Source organism: Triturus cristatus, chromosome 10, assembly GCF_964204655.1.
Source record: "Triturus cristatus chromosome 10, aTriCri1.1, whole genome shotgun sequence".
Taxonomy (NCBI): Eukaryota; Metazoa; Chordata; class Amphibia; order Caudata; family Salamandridae; genus Triturus; species Triturus cristatus.
In genome coordinates this window covers 63,581,637-63,601,165 of record NC_140593.1, presented here as the reverse complement: position 1 = coordinate 63,601,165, position 19,529 = coordinate 63,581,637, and the positions used below count along the sequence as shown (strand labels likewise).

The window sequence follows — 19,529 nt, the reverse complement described above, 5'->3', positions numbered from 1 at the left end:
ACTCTAGATCAAAAAGATCTAATACAAGCTTTCACAGAAGATCATGCTCAGAACATCGAACTGTAGGAAAGTGCCCCTTTTTGCATGGTAACCCCCCACTTTTTGCCTGACATTTGATGCACTTTAACTTGCTCTGCCTTGGGTCCCTGTCAATCAGGTTCCCAGGGCCTGTGTTCTTTCCCAAAACTGTATATTTGTACCCACAATTGGCACATCTCTGGCCACAGGTAAACCCCTTGTAAAAGGTACTATGGGTACAAGGGACACTGTTATCAGGGAAGGCCTCTAAGGGCTGCAGCACCTATTGTGCCACCCTTAGAGACCCTGCACCTTGCTCCAGTATTGGGAGTTTAATAAATTCACATGATTGAATCATTCCCTTCGTCGAGATGGGAGTCCCTGGTACATCAAAATAACAATGCAAAGCTAATACAAACCAGAAACTAGGCCTAGGCCCATTTCAGTTTTGTTACATTATTTCGATTGTTTTTAAAAAAGAGACCAAAGCTTAATTCTGAACCAATCAGGACCTCTCACCCTTTAGAACACTCCTGAGAGAACCTTAGACCCTCAGATTTTCTACCACACGTTGTATTAGGGAGTCTCCTCTGAGCTCTGCTCAGCTTCTTCTGCTACTTTAAAAAAAAAAATTATTTGTAAATTTTGTCCAGTACAAACAACAAAATTTTGCCTCAGACGAAAGCGAGGGCATAAATACAGTAAGGGACTTACGTTTGCATGCCTGAATTCACAGAGACAACAACCATATCAAGGAAAACAAGAGTTCAGCTGGTCATGCAATGTCCTCGGATCCGAATATATAAAAGCCAGATCTTGCATCCGCCCGAGGGGCAGCAGTCGCCTGCCAACACTGAGGGAACAACTGGGAATGGAGGCGGAAGGGAAGATAAGGGGGGGAAGGGAGAAGGGGGAGTATACCTCTCTGGTCGAGCTTAAAAGGGTGGTGCGCAAGTGCATGGGGCTGCCTCCCTGTGCCGTTGACTTCTCCGTTCTCAACTACCCATCTGCTGCAGGGGCCTGCGCTTGGTCAACTTGGTGTGTGCGTAAAAAGCTTTGCAATGGTTCCCATATGTTCTGAGGGTGCGCTTGTACCGGCTTTAGTTCCCAGAACTCGTGGGTATGGCAGAATGCTGCATCTCTGAGCAATTCATCCATACGCTGCTTGCGCCTGCCACCCCAACAGATCGTCTCTTCGCCAGTAACAGCATCATGGCCACAAGTCTCCTATTGTCTTTATGGAGGTTTTTGACATATCCTAGTGGAGCTGTTAACGGGGTGAACACTATCCTACATTCCAGTATTTCATCCAATGCATCAAACAGACATACCTAGTATCTCGCCACCTCCCAGCATTCCCAGGCCAGGTGCATGAAGGAGGCCTCAGGCATTCCACAACGGGCACAGTGCACATCCACACTCAGTCCTGCCCTGCCCTGCACAGCCACACAGAAGTTCTGGATAGTCTATGAAGGAATTTAAAATTAATAAGCCTTAGGCCAATAGTTGGGTGACAAATCTCTAGATTGCGTGCAACAATAGGCCCACACACACACCCTCTTTGAAAGGGGCTCCCAGGGTTCCTCCCACTCACGCTGGGCAGAGGGTGCATTTATTGGGGAGTCGCGCTGCATGCCAGAGTAAAGACCGGTTATAAGTTTGAGGGGTGAAGGATTGGATAAAAATGCTTCCAGGACATGGAACGTTGGAAGTGCTACCGTAAACAAAGCACAGTGCGCCCTTATGGCTGCCCGCAGCTGATAATATGTCATCCTATCCAGGAGGCCCGTGTGTTCGTCCCCCAATATGGCATCCAGCTCTATTAAGACACCGTCTGGTAAAGCATGTGCCAGCCTGTGTAGCTTAAGCTTACGCAGTCGCTGACAGACCCCCCGCCTCAGCAGTGAAGGGCAGCGCCGGGTGTCCGGTGAGCGGCACCGAGGGCGCAAATAAAGTGTTGAGGCGCGCCCTGCAACAGAGCATCTACCATGCCCAAACTGTGCAGCCAACAAGGAGAGCAGAGCAACAAGAAAAGGATTCCTCACGTTGCCAGGGATGAGTTCCAGGCTCTGGCCATCTCTATCCTGAATCATCCACAGATTTCCTTGGGAGGGCAAATTTCTACACATCTTCATCAATGGCAAAAAATAACAATGGACCAATTCGACCATACCCTGGAGTTCCTTCATAGTCCACCTTGTACTCCACCAGGTCGGCAAGAAGTAAAACACCAACATCTCTTGTGTTTGGATATTCTTGCAATGCTCCGAAAAGGAGCAATAGAACCTGTTCCAAAGTACAGACGGGGAAAAGGGTTCTAATCCCGTCACTTTTTGGTACGGAAGAATTTCAGGCGATGTGTCCGATCCTGGATTTGAGGTCACCACACACCTTCCTCAAAAAACAGTCCTTTCGCATTGTCATGTTACAGGACATTTTGTTACTTCTAAATCCCTCCCACAGACAGTACCTTCAATTTGCCATGGCCGGAAGCCATTATCAATTCAAGGTGCTGCCTTTTGGCCTGAAATTGGCTCCAAGAATATTCAGCAAGTGCCTGGCTCCAGTGGCAGCCTTCCTAAGTGTGAGAGGTTGGCCTGGTATAGGATGTCCACAAATGTAAGTGGGCACCATGCAGCAGTCCAGACACACCTCATGGTGATGTAAGAGGTCTAAGACAGCCGTAGACAGCTCTCTAATTGGTAGCTGTGGAGGGCAGCTTTCATGGTTTGATGAGGATTCCCCTGAAAGAGAACTAGGATCACAGGTGAGTACCATTTCCTTCCTCTCTAGATCACCCTGTAAATCCTTTGCCTTGTTAGCCACTTATTAAAAATTCAGCTTTAAAACACAGCTTTTGGTGTCATTTCTTCAACATTTTCTTTGCGCGGAAACTCTCCCAAATCCCTCTGAAGAAGATCATGTTTGCATACCACACTCATTAACCGGGAGCAGTGTGGGTTAGTTTGAGCATTTTTGCCAGGGCTGATTTTGGGTCTCCGTTTGGCATTGATTTGAAGTCTTTTCAGCCCTGAGGATGGGTTGATGTGTGCCACTGAATTCTTTTGTGAGAGAAAGATAGACTAAAAAAATGATGTTGGGGCGTTAGTGTGGCTGACCAGAGTGGTGTGGAGGGACCCTCTTTGACAAAGTCATTGATCCTAGCTGCATCAGCCTCCGAGAGTTCCCTGCAGCTCCTGTGAACTGCTGAGTATGGGCTTCACACCACCACGCAGACTGCATTTAAGGTCCAGTTCCAGGAAAGGCTGGCTATCCTTGCTGGGCAGAGTGCAGGGTTGGGTTACATCGAGGGACCTAAAAACGCAAGCTTCCTGATGAGAAATGAGGTGAGAAGGGAAGACATGATCAGCCACAGATGCGGGGAAGATGTAGTTTTTGAATTTCTTTAAAGCATCAACCAGTTGCATTAGACTTCTCTGCTGGTCTTCGATTTTTCCTGATGGGTGATTGGGGCCAGACTGGGTTCTCTTGATTACTGCTGTGCATTAATTCATATTTCTGTTTCTTTCATTAAGATGGACGGTTTGGACCCTAACCATCTATCTCAAGAGCTCCAGACAACAGTACCAGTGTGTGTCCCTGGACCCCCGGGTCCCGAAGGCCCCCCTGGTGCCCAGGTTTGTTGTCTTTTCATAAACTTTAAACCACTCCACATCCTAGCCTGGGTCTTAGTTATGATTGACCACATTATCAAAGCCTTAGTAGAGGCTTCTCCTATGAGTAGCTCATGAGCTACTGGTAGCTCTCCAGTTACCTGTGAGTATCTCTCCTGTGTGCAGCCCAGTTTTGAAGCTTTTGCTTGGCTGAATTCATATATTTATGCCAAAATTGAAACGCCTATATTCAAAAGGAAAGTGTGTATATTTCAGAAGTTGTAAGGTAATGCTTGGAGGAAATGGGTGAATTTGCAATATATTTTTCAGCTGATATTTGAGTGATAAATATAACGGCGTTGGGAAAACTTGTTACGAATATAATTATTTTTGTGCCATAAGCATTCCAGGTATGTATTACCCATGTAAAGGCATTCCAAACTGGCACCACCTTTTTTACATTACTGCTGGCAATGCTGGCTGGTGCTCTGAGGTGATCAAGTTGGTAATCTTGCATATTGTGGCCACTAATGTAATCTTGTCTGTTGTGGTCACTATTCTAACACTGATAATATTAGTAGCTCGGGATCATTTTCAATGAACATAAGTAGCTCTTGTTACAGGAAAGCTTGGAGACCCCTGCCTTAGTGGCTCAAATTAAAGTAACTTTTATTTTCCACTAAGCAGAAAAAAACAACTGGTTGGGCACATGCTGGACAGCATTAACAGATCCTATGTAGGCAGAACCTGGCACACACCGACCTACGGTGGAGAATTGTAGAAACATTATTAAAGTATGCTCAATGCCAGGCCCCTAGATAAGGGGTGGGATAGAGAAGGTGTAGTGGTCGATCAGTGCATTCTCTTTAACAGCACCCCATCAAAGTCCCATTTCCCCAAGTAGTGTATAAGAACGTTAAATATTGGAATTAATGTACAGTCTGAATATTTAAACATATTCCTCCGAAGACATTTTGCTAAGTCTGCAGTTTTAGAAATGATAAGCATACTTTATAAAAACAATAAATGATCATACATGTTGCATTCATTGTTTTCTTCTCATTTTGATTGTGCTAAAGTGTGTAGTTAAGCATTGAGTTTTGTAAATAGCACATTAGCGATAGTTTATTTGTAAAATGCTGATATCTTTGCTAAAGTGTTTTTTTCTGTTATCTGAATCATCATGTCTCAAATAGTACCTTTATTTGCTTGAGTTAGCTCAGAGTAGAACTGGCGTTGGGATCTGGTCTCTAGCTAAACTTGAGGGAGAAGTAACGTCCAAGCTGTGAGCGACAGCCTGCACTGCTGTAGAAGACTTAGAAGGATTCACCCTCCAGTACATTCAGCCCAGCACATCCAAACTGCAGCCCTGTCAGTTTATGCTGCTTATGGACCAAGGCAGTATGTGCCTCTGACAATTACTGGATCTCTTCCCCCCTTTGTCTGGATCTCCTTTATCTCCATCACTTAGCCTTTTATACCCCAGATTTTTCCATATTTTACAAAAGCTGAAACATAAACTTATGTATTTTTCACGCTCATGCTATAATCACAAGACATTGAATTTGAAAAACACAAATACATCCACCCCAGTTCCAGCCAACCTGATAGAGACTCTTAGCTGCAGATTCTTTACCTTAGGATAATCCCTAGGGTCAGACTGCACCCGTAATTTTTTCTGTGGGCAGTTCTCCTGCATGCCGGTAGCTGGCGTCGTTCAACTCTGTGTGGCGTTGGTGGCGTCATTCTCGCCGGAAAGGACGTATGCTGTGCCTATACAGGTGCCACCCCAGCGCACTGATGCCAATTCTTTGCAGTCAGCGCAGATCCTGGGAAAAGCTACAACCAGTCTTTTTTTAACAGACCTCTTTAAAAAAACTTTTTGTCAAGAGTTTGTTTGAGACTTTGCTTCCTGGTGAGTCAATTATGTCAACTAGGAATGCTGGTTTCAAGCCTCGCGTGCCTACCACCAACAGATGTCAGTGTGGACCCTCATTTGATGTATCTCCGGTGTTGGAGTGCAACCACGATGCCAAGACCTGCATTGATTGCCCCACCATGCTCCCCAAGGTATTGATGGAGCGGTCCCTCAAGCTCCACGCCGCTCGCCTTGTGACGCTCACCATCTTGGTCAAAAGGAAGGTCCCGAAATCAGTCAGAGCCACTCCAAGTTCTCGTAGTCGCAGTCAAGGTCATTGGAAAAATCAGATAAGTCCCACAGCACAAGAAGAGCAAGACGTCAAAGAGATCTTTGTCTTCACCACGTCCGTCAAAGTCATCTGATGAGTTGGTGGAGTCTGTGCCTGGGCCGTCTCCACGCCTCCCAGAGTTTCCAGGAGCAGGAGCAGCCCCTGCCCATTTACGCACATTTTATGATCCGTTACACCTCATATTTAGGTGGCCTGTCCCCGCTGGAGCACCTTTGAGCCCCGTGGGCTTGAGAGGGGCTCCTTCTGGTCTCCCGCCGGCGGCTTTGTCCCAGGCATGATGGATTCAGAGTAGCAGTAGTTGAGCCACCTTGACCTTCCCTAGCACCTTCTTAAGTGTCGACACCAACACCTTTCGGTGGCGCCATGCCCATTGTCATCCCCAACTCTGACACAGAGCAGAACAGGGGCAGACTTTACGTGCCCCATGATGGAGCCAGTGCCTCATTTATATGATAGCCGTTGGTTGGGGGATGAATGGGAGGGATCTGCAGACCCTTATTGATACCTGTTGGAAGAGACAGAGGACAGCTGGTTTGAGGATCAGGTGGATGCAAGTGGACTGGACACCTCTGCAGACACTGGCCTGGTCTATCCCCTACCGTGGCTACAGAGAAGGATGCCTCTTTCGCAGTGGTGGTGCAGAGGGAGGCTATGGTACTTGACCTTATGCTGCCCTCAGTGGCAGTCAAAACAAACACCTTGACAAAGGTGCTTCAACAGGGACTTTCACCCACAGAACAATTACTCACATTTAATGAAGCCCTTACCGATGTCCCATTCAAGGCCTGACGCAAGCCCTGCACAGGGGCTCCTGTGCATAGGACAATTGCCTGCCGCCATCGCCCCACTCCATGGGAACCTGGTTTTCTCACCCAGCACCCTACCCCAGAGAGGTCCAGGACTCCAACTCCAAGATTAACCCCGACACATTCCTTGCTAGTCTATCGGACTGGGAATCCAAAATGCTGAATACCTTCAGGAAGAGGATGTTCTCTTCTGCCAGCCTGGTATTGTGGTCGGTGAGCACTGTGTGCCTCTTTGGCTGATTTTCCCATACTATCTGGGACTTGGTTGCATAAGTACTGCCAGTGGTCTTGGAGAAGGCATGAGCCATATTATCTTAAGCAATTGCTTATGGTAGGGACGCACCCAAGTTTACCATCAGATGTGGATTGGATACGACTGACTCACTGGGCAAAGGGATGAATCGTCAGTGGCCGTTTGGTGCCAATACTGGCTGAGAACCCCAGGCTTTTTGGGGGGTGTCAAGGCCTTGCTCATGGAATGCCCCTTGATGGCTATCGGTTGTTTGGAGAGAAAGTGGACGTGCACTCTAATGCTTTAAGAATAGCAGAGCTACAGTCAGGTCCTTGGGTATTTTCATGGATTCCCGTCAATCCCAGTCCACCTTCTGCCTTTTCATGGCAACGAAAGCTGTTTCCAACTGCATCGGTACACGCCCAGCCACCCTATCCAGCAAACGGCACAATCATTTTGTAGCCCAAGGACGTGTTTCCCACAGACCACATGGGACAGGCAGCAGAGGTTGAGTCAGTTCACCCCTCCCTGCCCCAGGCAGACACAATCTCTAAACCCCATTAGAATGCCCTCCGACCATCATGGTCATCTAGTGTACGGCAGGATACGCAATTACCTGCACGACTGAAGTTCAATAACATTCGACAATTGGGTTTTGAAGCTTGTCCAAAGGGACTACTTCCTCCTTTTTGCGACCACTCATGCCACCTACTGCGACAGGATGACAGAGGACCACCTCTGCTTGCTTTGCCAGAACTTGTTGTCCATGGGGGCTATAGAAAAGATGCCGGAATCAGTAATAGGTTTGGATTGCTATTTCCGCTCCTTTCTGGTGCCCAAGAGGGACGGAGGCCTACGTCCTATCACAGACCTACGCCTTCTCAATCTTTTGCTGAAAAGGAAAAATTCAGAATGCTTATGCTTGCACAAGTCCTGTCTGCCCTGCATCTAAGAGATTGGATGGTATCGCTGGATTTACAGGATGCTTGTTTTCACATCCCTATCCTACCAGCCCACAGGCGTTACCTGCGGTTCACTGTCAGCCAAGAGCACTTTCAGTTTTCCGTGCTCCCCTTTGGCCTTACCAGTGCCCCTTGGGTGTTCACAAAAATGATGGCAGTGGTGGCAGCTCATTTCTGAAGGTCAGAGATTCCAGTCTTTATGCACCGCGACAATTGGCTGTTGTTTCCAAACTTCAGACTACAGCAAACCTCCTGCTCTCTCTGGGGTTCACTATCATCGTGCCGGTGTCACACCTAACTCCTTCTCAGATGCTCCCTTTCATCAGAGCTGTTCTGGCCTCAGTGCTGTTTCGAGCCTCTGCTCCCTAGCGGCATGTTCAGGATATTCAGGCTATGATACCAATGTTTCAGCCTCTATCTTGGATGTCGATGATTCTGACTCTGAGGCTGTTGGGCCTCATCGCCTCCTCCATCCTTCTCGTGATACGTGCTCTCTGGCATATGAGGGCTCTGAAGTGGGACCTAAGGTTCCAATGGGCACACATCGGGGTAATCTCTCCAACATGGTGTAGATGTCGGAGGGAACTGGAAATGATCTGCAGTGGCAAACACCTCTCCCTTCCACAACTAGAGCGGACTGTAATGACATATGTGTCCCTTCTGGGATGAGGCGGCCTTCTGGGAGAGGTGAAGATCAGAGGACTCTTATATCCAGTGAAATTTGGACTCCACATCAACCTGTTGAAGCTCCGAGCGATCTGTCTGGCAATGAAGGGCTTCCTTCCATCAGTCAGAGAAAGGCTGGTACAGTTGTTCACGGACAACACCACCGGCATGTGCTTTTGCAACAGGATGGAGTGGAGTTGTGGACCCTTTATAAAGAGGCTATGCACCTTTAGATAGGGCTGGAACGTCAGGGCATTTCCCTGGTAGGCTCTTTGAACGCCAGGTCAATACGTCTCTTCCAAGAATGGGGAGAGCCTTAGTGAGATCTGATTGCCTGCGATGAGAATGCACAATGTCAGCAGTTTTGCATGCTGGTGTTTCCAAGTTGGCTCTCGCTCAAAAATGTATTTTGTCTTCAGTGGGCCTTAAGGTTCTTGTACACCTTTCCGCCAATACCATTCCTGTCCAGAGAGCTCAACAAGATCAAGAACGACCGGGCCCATGTAATCCTCTTGGCTTCAGATTGGGCATAGAGAGTCTGGTATCCCGAGTTGTTATGCATGAGCATGGGTACTTCGATCAAGCTACCTCTTCCTGAGGATCTTCTGTAACAGCAACACGGCAGGGTCAGGACCTGGGCCTGAAAACACTTCGATTTCACGCATGGAGATTGAGCTCCAATAGTTGACAGCGGTTGACCTTCCGCCTGAAGTTTGCAATGTTATCTTGGCAGCCAGGCGCCCCTCCACCAAAATGACATACACCTGCCATTGGATCAAGATTGTGGCATGGTGTACAGAAAGACAAAATAATCTTTCTGCACCTCTTTCTCAGGTCCTTTGGTTTATTCTTTCCTTAGCCCATGTGGGCTCAGCTTTGGGCACTTTCTGCCATCTCTGCATTTGTGCATTTGCCAGATCAAAAATCCCTCTCCAAATCCCCTATTGTACATAGGTTTTTGAAAGTTCTCCAACACATGTCCCCACCTGCACCCTTCATTATGCCACAGTGGAAACTTAATTTAGTCCCTACATTCCTGGCGTGTGCTCCTTTCGACCCATTGCACAGCTGTCCTAATAGGCTCCTTACCTTCAAAACGGCCTTCATAGTTGCAATAACATCTGGCTAGAGGGTCAGTGAGCTGCAGGCCTTGTCATCTCAGCCACCAAACCTCACAATTTATTTAAATAAACCTTTCACTCGGACTAGAGCATCCTTCCTCCCGAAACTGCACAAAAGAATTTCAAGTGGGTGATCAACTCTCTGTGGAGTACATTAGAGCCAAAAAAGGGAAGGCAGTGCAGAAGCAGACCATCTCATGATGGATAGTGTTCTGCATCATAATCTGTCACGCATTGGCCAAAAAGCAACCTCTTGAAGGATTGCTGCTCACTCCAACCGAGCTAAGGTTGCAACCACTGCGTTAGCTCGTGGAGTGCCTGTCCTGGATATTTGTCAGGCTGCAATGTGGGCCACCCTACACACGTTTACAAAGCACCACTGCCTGGACAGTAAGGTCCAGTGAGACGAGCATTATGCCTGTTCGGTCCTACAAGATTTTCTAGTATAAATCCATGTTGCTATCCCACCTCCGGGGATGTATTGTTTTGTATCTATTCTAGGGTAAGGAATCTCGACCAGAAGTCTCTATCAGATGAGCAATTTACTTACCTTTGGTAACAGCTTATCTGGTAGAGACTATATGTAGCCGCAGATTTGTTAATGTCCCACCCATCCTCCCCGCTCTGCAAACGGATTTCAGAGTAAGGGACTGTCCCTCTTTTAAGGACCCTAGTTTCATGCACCAGTGGTCACTGTTCTTCGTGGCTTCCCACTTCTTATGTGGAGAGTCACGAAATAAAACTGACATCAGCACGCTGGGGTGGCGCCTATATTGGCACCACACACATCACTTCCAGCATGGACGATGCCATACAGAGCCGAACAACGCTACCTACCGGTGCACAGGGATATTGCTCACAAAAACATTTCCAGATTCAGTCTGGACGACTGGGGATTATTCTAAGGTAAGGAATCTGCAGCTAGATAGAGTCTCTACCAGATAAGACATTCCTGAAGGTAAGTTACTTGTTCTTGACAAATATGCTTTGCAAAATAATTTTTTCTATTTTTTTATTTTCCTCGTGCAGGGTCCACAGGGATTTCCAGGTGTGATGGGACCAAAGGGAGAGAAGGTAATTCTGGCTTATTCGTATACCACTGGACAGCTGATGTTTCGATTCCTCATTGCAAGGATTTCTGCTCAGAGACTTGTTTAAGTTATTGATATTTTCTCCTCTGGTGTGTTTGAAATAAAGTGAGTTGCAGGCACCCCCTCTGCTATAGTCGCGTTTTGGGGAATATGACTGCAGATTTCTAGTGGGTGATTATGTTGGTACCTGAGTCTTGCTTCTTCTCCAGACATCCAGTTTAACATGTTGTCAGGAGCAGAGCAGCACTTGAGTCCAGAGTAGAAAGCACTATATAAGTAATACCTACATAGTAACTACTTTGTTTACAACATAGAAAGCGCTCTATTCCTTTCAAGGGGTGTGGAAAGTGCTACATAAATATCAATGACATGAAAGTGCTGTATATTGGTGGAGGTGATGTTGGACTATGTTCTATCCTGTGCTTCCATGGTGAAGCTAGACCGTAACGCTAGCCTATGGCTGACGCTCTACCCAATGCGTCTGGTATTACTTGTATTAAGAGTAGCAACACTAGGCCACAGTCTGCCCTTTATGAGTGACATCACATCCTGGCAGTCATGTGTTGTATGTCAGGCTGTGTTGTGTCCAGCAGTGAGGCATTTGAAAGAAGGTACTGGCACACTAATAAATACACAGGTACATAGTGCACACCTATCACTCACTTGGCCGCTGTGCTATGACTGGAGCTTCTTTGAGCCTCACGACCATTACCCATGGGTACAGGTATCTCACTCAATATCACTTGTTATGTTATGTTAGGCTATGTTACGCTACATTACGCTATGCTGTGCTATGCTATGTTATGTGTATTTGTAGAGTGCACAACTCGCCCTGGAGCGTATCCTTCCACCATCAGCAGGACATCCTTCTGCACAGATGTGCAGAGACCATGATACGAACCCTGACAGCCACTGCATACTCCCTCCATCCCACACACCCTGTCACCCTTCCGAAACCTGTCACACTCTGAAGTATGTGTATCCATCCACTAAGAAGACCACCAAAGCTGTTCTCCTGAGCGTTTGGACACCATCACCTTACATGCAGTGGTGCCGCACTCTGTTATCCACGCCTACTCGCCCCAGCTATTTCCCCAGGGCATAGTAGCAATGCTCCATGGCCACCCTTTCTGCAGTGACAGTGGTATTCCCTCTAGTGATGGGCCGGTGAGTGGTGATGTTTGTTCATGGCGAACCTTTTAATGATGTTAGGTCACGTTCTGCTCACCTGAGTAGTTGTAGGGTTTTGGTATGGTTTGTGGCCTCTGTGCTTCAGTGAAGACTGTTCACTGTCTATCCTTTTGTGGTCAAGCGATAGCCATCCTACTGGACTATTCAGATTAAAGGACACTGAACTCTGACCCACCCTGTGTTATTGAACATTGTCAATTTGTGACCAGAATAAACTCATTGTGTTAGCGAGGAGGCATTTATTTGATTCACTACCTTTTGCTCCTCATCTTTTTCATATGACATCGGCATCTTGAGGTAGTGTGGCCACAACACCTTATATACAAACCTGAGGAGTAAGAGCATTCTGTTAAGTAGACGAGCCTGTTAGGATCAGCAGGACATTCTATGGTTACAGAAACTACTCCAAACCGGGGCAGTAGGGATCCCAAGTTGTTTCTCCTCTAGAGTACTTTTGGTTTGCTTCATATCCTGCTCTGAACAGTGCTCATAGTTTATTGTTTATCCTCTGGTGGTGGTATTGATCATAGTCCACAGTCCGCCCTCTAGTGGTGGTGGTGTAAGCTAACGCCCTGCGCCATACTCTAGTATTGGTGTTTGTTCATTGCCTGCCTCAGGTGATGCCAGTTGTGGTACCTCATGGTCTTCTCCTGAGTGATGGTGATGGGTCACAACCTCTTTTTTATTAGTAGTAAGTCGTAGTGTGCCCTTATTGGTAGGTGTTGTGTTTCTCTGCTGATTGGTAGAGATGCTGGTCTCATATCACACCATGCTTTGGAGAACTTTGTGGGTTTTTTAGGTTGGTGCTAACGTATCAGCTTTTAACTATGGGTGATGTTAGGTTACGTTCTATATTGTAGTGGTATAATGTATTAGAATTGGCTCTCTGTGTTATTTGTTGTTTGTCCTCCTGTTGTGTGGTGTTGTCATTTGATTATAGTCTCTTTATTATTAGGTCCTCGTAGGTGTCCATTATCTCTTGAGCTCCAATGTGCTATAGCAGTAAAGTTGTTGCCTCCATACTCTTCCACTGCATGCCAGTCTTTGGTCTTCATGTGTGCAGTCGCAGTGGACTTTATAATAGTCAGAATCTTAAGTAAGGGTATATTCTCTAGTATGGAATCTTATAGTGATTCACACTTGAATCATCCCTGTCGCCAAGCTGGGAGTCCCATGGTAAACATAGTGAGCAGTGCCATGTTAAACATACACAGAATAGCTTTAACAGTCACTGCAGCAGCCCATTCTTATCAATATAAAATATCCAAAGCTCAGCCAATCAGACCAAAGCACAGCATTCACCTTTCCTCACACAGGCCACCATAAACCAGATTTCTACTGCACAGGCTGTGTGAAGTGAGTCCCCTCGAGCTCTGCGCAACTTGCCAGAAAAGTGACTATTTATTAAGCTTAACATCAGACCATGATTGAAGCTTCCAAGGAAGGTCTTTGGAGCCCTTGTGTATCCTGTGGGAAAAAGAGGCTCACCTCTAAGGACCCACAGAAAGAATGCGTTTATGGCATAGAACTCATATGGCACAAGACCGTACAATTTGTAGAACATTATCAACAAAAACTCTCAAGGACTGAGAGGCAAATTGTGGCCGCAGAAGTCGAAAGCTGAGGATGTCCGATTTCTGGGTAGGAATGGGAAAGCTCTTCTAAACGTCTTGCAAAATCTCTTAAAGAAGCACATTCACACTCTGCCCTTCAAAGGCAAAGTCTGAAGAACCACCTCAAGAAGAGAGACCCCTCCTCAGATTTGATTGTTTTCACTGGAAAATACTGTCAGAAAACGTCAGAAAACCTCTTCTGCACCATCAAACCCCAGACACAAAGCTGAAGTTGAACTCATCAAAATACTCCTCTTCTTTACCGGAGATGACAATTATCATCACGCCAGTGTTTACAACAGTATCATCAATGAAGAAACAACCATCAACGTTGATGGCAATCATTTTCCTGTGATTACAAATTTAGGGAATTCGCGTCAGACCTCACGGCCAGGTGATTTACTGTAGGGTGTCCGCACATGTAGGGACATCGGCTCCCCTCACAATTACACATAAATACAGACTGAAAAGGTGGGTGGGTACCCCCGGGTATGATTTAAAGTTCTGAGGCCCTAGGATCCCGGGTCCTGGAGAGTATTGCTCAATTTAATTAGAATGACTTCTCGAGGGAATAGACTCAAGGCACTGGACCTCTATGGCCTTAAAAGTTCATAAGTCTTTGTGGTAATGAGTCAAATACCCTCTCTCTTGTAATAAACCATATTCAGGCTTTTGGTAGAAACAAAGAGTTCTTTTTATTCGTGATTTGAATGAGCAAAAAAATCAAATGAACATGGACAGCCAACACGTGTTTCGCCCCCTAGGCTCAGTTGAGGCCGGGGCTTTCTCAAGGCTGTACGAGGACAAGGGAAGAAAGTACAAAAAGGAATTAATTCTAGGAGAAGTCATTAAGTGAGCTAAGAGGAGTTAGTGTGACCACTCCCTGTGAATAGAAGTTGTATTTAGAGAAGAAGAGAATAAAGGCGTGATGTTGAGCAAAACCCGTGTCTATAAATAGGTCTGAGTATGACTAATCGCTTCAAAAATATAGTGAGCAGGTTAGTTTTATTAACTATTATTCATCGATTTAGTCAGTATTAGGACTTGATAGTGCTTAACCTGTGTCAAAATTAGTTCAGTTCTTATTGAAGGTCACGTATGAAGTGACTGAGCAACCTATGTATGGAGAGAAGTGCTGCGCTAGAAAGAGTTAGTTAGAATTGGTGAGGTATAAAGTCCAATACCCAAGAACTGTGGTTAGAGCAAAAAGGTGCGAGCATGTTATTACCTGGGGATGTGCTTTCAAATTGCTTTCGATATATAACATCTCAAAACAGGTCATGATATCTTCATAAACTTTTCACAGGTTACTTGTAAAATACAGGTATACCAGCCTCTGCATGAAACAATATATATGTATACAATAACGAAAATTGCAACAGGCTAATCATATTGAGAGGGGAACAGAACAAGCAGTTGTTTGTACAGTATACATTAATTTATACAGAGGACCATCCGGTAATGCGGATTCTAGTTTATAGCTATGCATTATCATTATTACAATCATTGTAGTCTTATTCTCCTAGTTTATCTCCTCTATTCTATTTCCTATGGTAATGAGAAGGTTCTGGGGGCCCAATGGTTGGTATTATGAGGGAAAGGGTTAACGGGTTGGTTATAACGGTAAAAAGGAGTAAAAGGAGTAAAATAACCCGTTTCGAAACCAGTGTAATGGACCATGATGGGGGAAAAAGATTGATATTATTTATAGACTCAAAGCGCCAGCCGAGTTCTGTTAGCAAAGCTTTGCCTACAAGAAGTCTACTTACTTTCAGGCATGAGAACAGGATCACGGCGCGAATGCCGTCTCTGGTGTTCTTCCGCGCGGTGTGTTAGCGTTCTGGGCCGCGGCCATTTTAAAGAGGGGTAGTGCGACATGTCGCGTGTTATTCACGTCAGAAAAGTGTCGTTTTGTTGCGCCATCTTAGAGTGTTGTTATGTTGCTTTAGCGAGACAGTAAATGTCTCAGATCTAGTTGTTTATTGTCTATTATATGCAAGAGTCGATTTTCATCCTTGTTATTTGTATTTTGATTCGCTCTATTCCATACTTGATATATTTTGGAAGAATATTTAATTTTATTTGTTATTGTTTTACGCGACCAGGCTATACGAAGTTATTTAATTGGTCCGCGCCACCTTGTGTTATAATCATAGAGACTACATGATCTCCAATCAATTCGATTGAAATTATCACTGAGCGCTAGTGATTTAATAAGACCACCGACGCCATCTTTGAGTGGCCTGGGGGCAATGTATAGTTTAAGTTAGTTCACTGCTTTGGTCTATATTTATTGTAAGCAGTGATCACGGGTGCGTAGGGTTTAATTTACTCCTTTAATTTTGTTTTGCGTGTCTTTCCTTTGAATTTTAATTTATTTTGTATATTAATTACCGCGATGTTTAAGTGAGAAGGGAAACTCAAGAAGAGAATTATTTTGTTATTGTATTTTCCATTTGTGGCGCTGAATGCCCTTTTTATTCAATGGATTGTAATAGGGCCAGTAGGGGAAAACGCGAAAAAACGGTTATGACTTGCAAATCGGGGAACAGTTTGGTACAAAGAAAACAGGAAAACAGCAGTGCATTGTAAAAATCGAATATACATATATACACATGAGTATCCTCATTAATGTGTCTGAGAATATTTCGACATCCATTTCAGTTTTTTCGTTGGCTATTTGATGTGGCCAGTGTGTTTTTACAGCCAATGATGCCACTCATGATCTTTATTGAGACCAAATTCTACAGTTCCACAACGGATTATGTAGGAGCTTTCCTTCTGTCTCAGGCGTTGTTCCAAATTTCCTCCTCATGCCTGCTGCGGGCCCTGCTTCCCCAAGGGTTGAGGTCCTAAACCAATACAGTGCACACCGCTCTATACAGGGGTGGCCTTTGTCATCACACTCTGGTTCATTCTATGTAATGTAAATAGGTACTTAAAGAGCACGCGGCTACTCCACAGAGTGTCCCGGAGCTAAAAGACTAAGGGTTTAAGGTGACTCCACTGTGTTTTTTTCTTCAGGCTGTTCACTACCATGGGTTTCTTTCACAATGTCATGTAGATGTTGGAATTTCTCCAGTATTGAATCTTTCATAGATTCACATGCTTCTATCTTCCCCGTCGTCATGGTGGGAGTCTCATGGTATGATAAATAGATAGCAGTACAAAGAAAAAACTGCACCGGTAACATAGAGATATCTTATATTATGCACTCCAGTACCATCATTATGTGGTCCAAATACCGACCAATGAGAAGCCAGACCTGAGATCACACTCCCCAACAGAGCCACCATACCTCAGATTTCCAACCGCCGTCACGTGGGAAGGAGTCTCCCTGAGCTCTGCTCAGTTTTGTTCCTTGGTGAACTTTTGATCTGTTACTTCATAGCAAGTTTATTCTGGAAATAAGGTATTGCCTTTTATCTTCAGGTTAAAATGTCTAACAGCTCTAAAAAGAGGCTGTTCAGGCCTTGTAGATCCTGTGGGAAGGCCAGACTGTTTTCAGAGGACCCTCATAAGGATTGCCTATACTGCCTTCATCCTAAGCAGGTCCCTAAGGAGTGCAAGCATTGTAGGACTTTTCCTGCAAAAACTCTGAGAGACAGAGAGGCACGTTTGCTTTCATAGCTTCAAAAGAAGAAGGTTCGGAGGAGGAAAAGGCTCATTCCTCTCAAAAAAGGAATGTGGAGCCTTCTGAGTCAAAGTCTGATTCTAAAAAAACCCAAATTACCAAATCTAAGGAAAAGGAGTCTGCATCCTTTTCAGTGCCTCATACTCCTTTCAAGAAATCTAAGGAGATGAAGGCTCCGTCGTCAGACCCGTCGACGAAAGGTAAAGTGTCCGTGGTGCTGACGCCGCTGAAGACGTCGACGACGACAGCATCGCCGACGGTAACGCTGTCAATGACGACAGCTTCGTCGACGACAATTACAACGACGACACCATCGACCACGGTTCTGACAATGACCTCGTCGATGACGACCTCGTCGACGACCGCTCCGTCAACGACCGCTCCGTAGACGACGATTTTAAGTCTCCAATCTCTCCAATAGCGGTGGCGTCTATATCTGTTTAAAGGTATCCTCCGTCGATGGGCTCGTTGATGGAAAGAAAATCAGGAAAGCCTTCAGCAGAGGTTTTGTCTTGGACGAGAATTTCGCCGCTTACTCCATCCAATTTGCTGGAGATACAGGAGTCTGACGAAGATGATGCTTATGGGGTTGCCTACAGCCCATCTCAACTTAAAATAAAAAGCCAAGATACAGATGAGGAGGAGTACCAGGAACAACCTGAAGTGGTACAAGAAGAATTTTCTTTCAAAGATTGCCGTCTGTCAAGCACGAAAAGATATGAATCTTTTCAGGATGCTTACGAATATGAGGAGGATGAAGATCCACCACAAGAAAAGAGGCTATTTCCATGCCAATATCTTTGGTAACGCATTTGCGGCATATGATTTCAGATTACTATCGCCGATTTCCGGAAGTCAATGCTCCCGTGTCTGATACTACAATTAAATCGCAGGGCGCTTCTCAGGCTGTGAAAGCGCAGACACCTCAAACCTCGCAAAAGAGACCACCTCCGAAAGTCATAACCATCAGTGACAACTATGTAGAAAGCGAGGTAGAAGATCAACCAGAGGAAGGGGAATTAACGCAGGACAAGCCTGTGGGAGATGAGTGGGACCATTATATTGCTACATCATCTCCTTCCCCATCGCCTTCTCCAGCAAACTCCCCGCCGGAGGATATCGGACTCATGGAAAGAGCCTCAAAATGTTTTGAACTCCCTCTTCCAGTAAAAGAAACAGAATATTTCTTATATGACTTCAAAGATTCTGCCAAGAAATCATTCAGAACTATCCCTGTCGTCAATTATATTTGGGAAAAAGGCTTAGAAATCATGAGGAATACAGCCTCCATTTCAGCCTCGATTCCGAGAATTGGAAAGAAATATAAAGCCCTGAATCGTCCCCAGCTTGCCTGATAGGTCATCCCAGACTGGATTCTGTTGTGATGCAGGCAGCTCAAAGAGGTTCAAGAAACCTGGATGCGGCCTGCTCAGCACCCCCAGACAAAGAAGGAAAAAAACTGGATGGCTCAGGAAAACGTTTTGCGGTCATGGCGGCCACGTCTATCAAGGCCTCTAATGCCCTGGCTATAGTCAGTCGATATGATAGACAAATGTGGTAAGATCTGGCACCCTTATTATCTTATCTTCCAGAGGACAAGAAAGAAGAGGCCGTACAGATCCTTCAAGATGGGGCCCGAGCGGCCTCGGAAATGATTGGCATATCCTTAGATATATCTGCAGTGGCTTTTCGACAAATGGCAGGAGCTGTGGCACTCCGCAGGCAGGGCTGGCTTAGGGCCACCTAATTCAGACCAGAGGTGCAAGCAATATGCCCTTTGATGTGGAGAACCTTTTTGGGAAACATGTGGACGATGCCCTGCAAGGCATTAAAAAGGATACGGATACAGCTCGATCCTTAGGGTCTCTGCAGCAGAACAGATTCTAGTCCTTTTGTGGCAGAGGAACACTAGGTCATTATCAGCAAAGACCATCCTTTCAATCATATCGGTACCAGCCTTACCAACAGCAGGGGTATCGTCAGTTTTCTAATACGCAGCAATTTTGATCATCCGGTCCCTCGTATCAACAGACGAACAGAAGAAAGACCTCGGCAAGAGGAAAACCTCAGGAGTCTAACAGGAGACAGTGACAATCGCAAGGCGCCAACCACCTCGATATCAATCACTCCTCACCGGACCCATTACCTCTCTCATTTTTACCACCAATGGTTGTCAATAACATCAGACAGATGGGTGTTGGACATTATTCATCATGGTCACACCCTAGACTTCGTCCAAAGGCCACTGGACCGACCTTCGGTTCCCAGAAAACAGCAGCACCTGTCGCCCCTAAAGGCAGAAATTCTTTCTCTTCTCATATTAGGGGCAATAGAAGAGGTTCCTTGTCTACAACAAGGGAAAGGATCCTAC

At 45.7% G+C, this 19,529-nt stretch overlaps 1 protein-coding gene across 1 annotated transcript in view; it reads left to right on the top strand.

The window, feature by feature from the left end:
* Window positions 1-19,529, top strand: part of COLQ (collagen like tail subunit of asymmetric acetylcholinesterase) — a 778,371-nt gene that overhangs the window by 292,819 nt on the left and 466,023 nt on the right. The window contains exons 3-4 of the mRNA XM_085630419.1: window positions 3,555-3,656; window positions 10,659-10,703. Of these exons, the coding sequence (XP_085486545.1) occupies window positions 3,555-3,656; window positions 10,659-10,703 (147 nt within the window). The remainder of the gene's footprint in view (window positions 1-3,554; window positions 3,657-10,658; window positions 10,704-19,529) is intronic.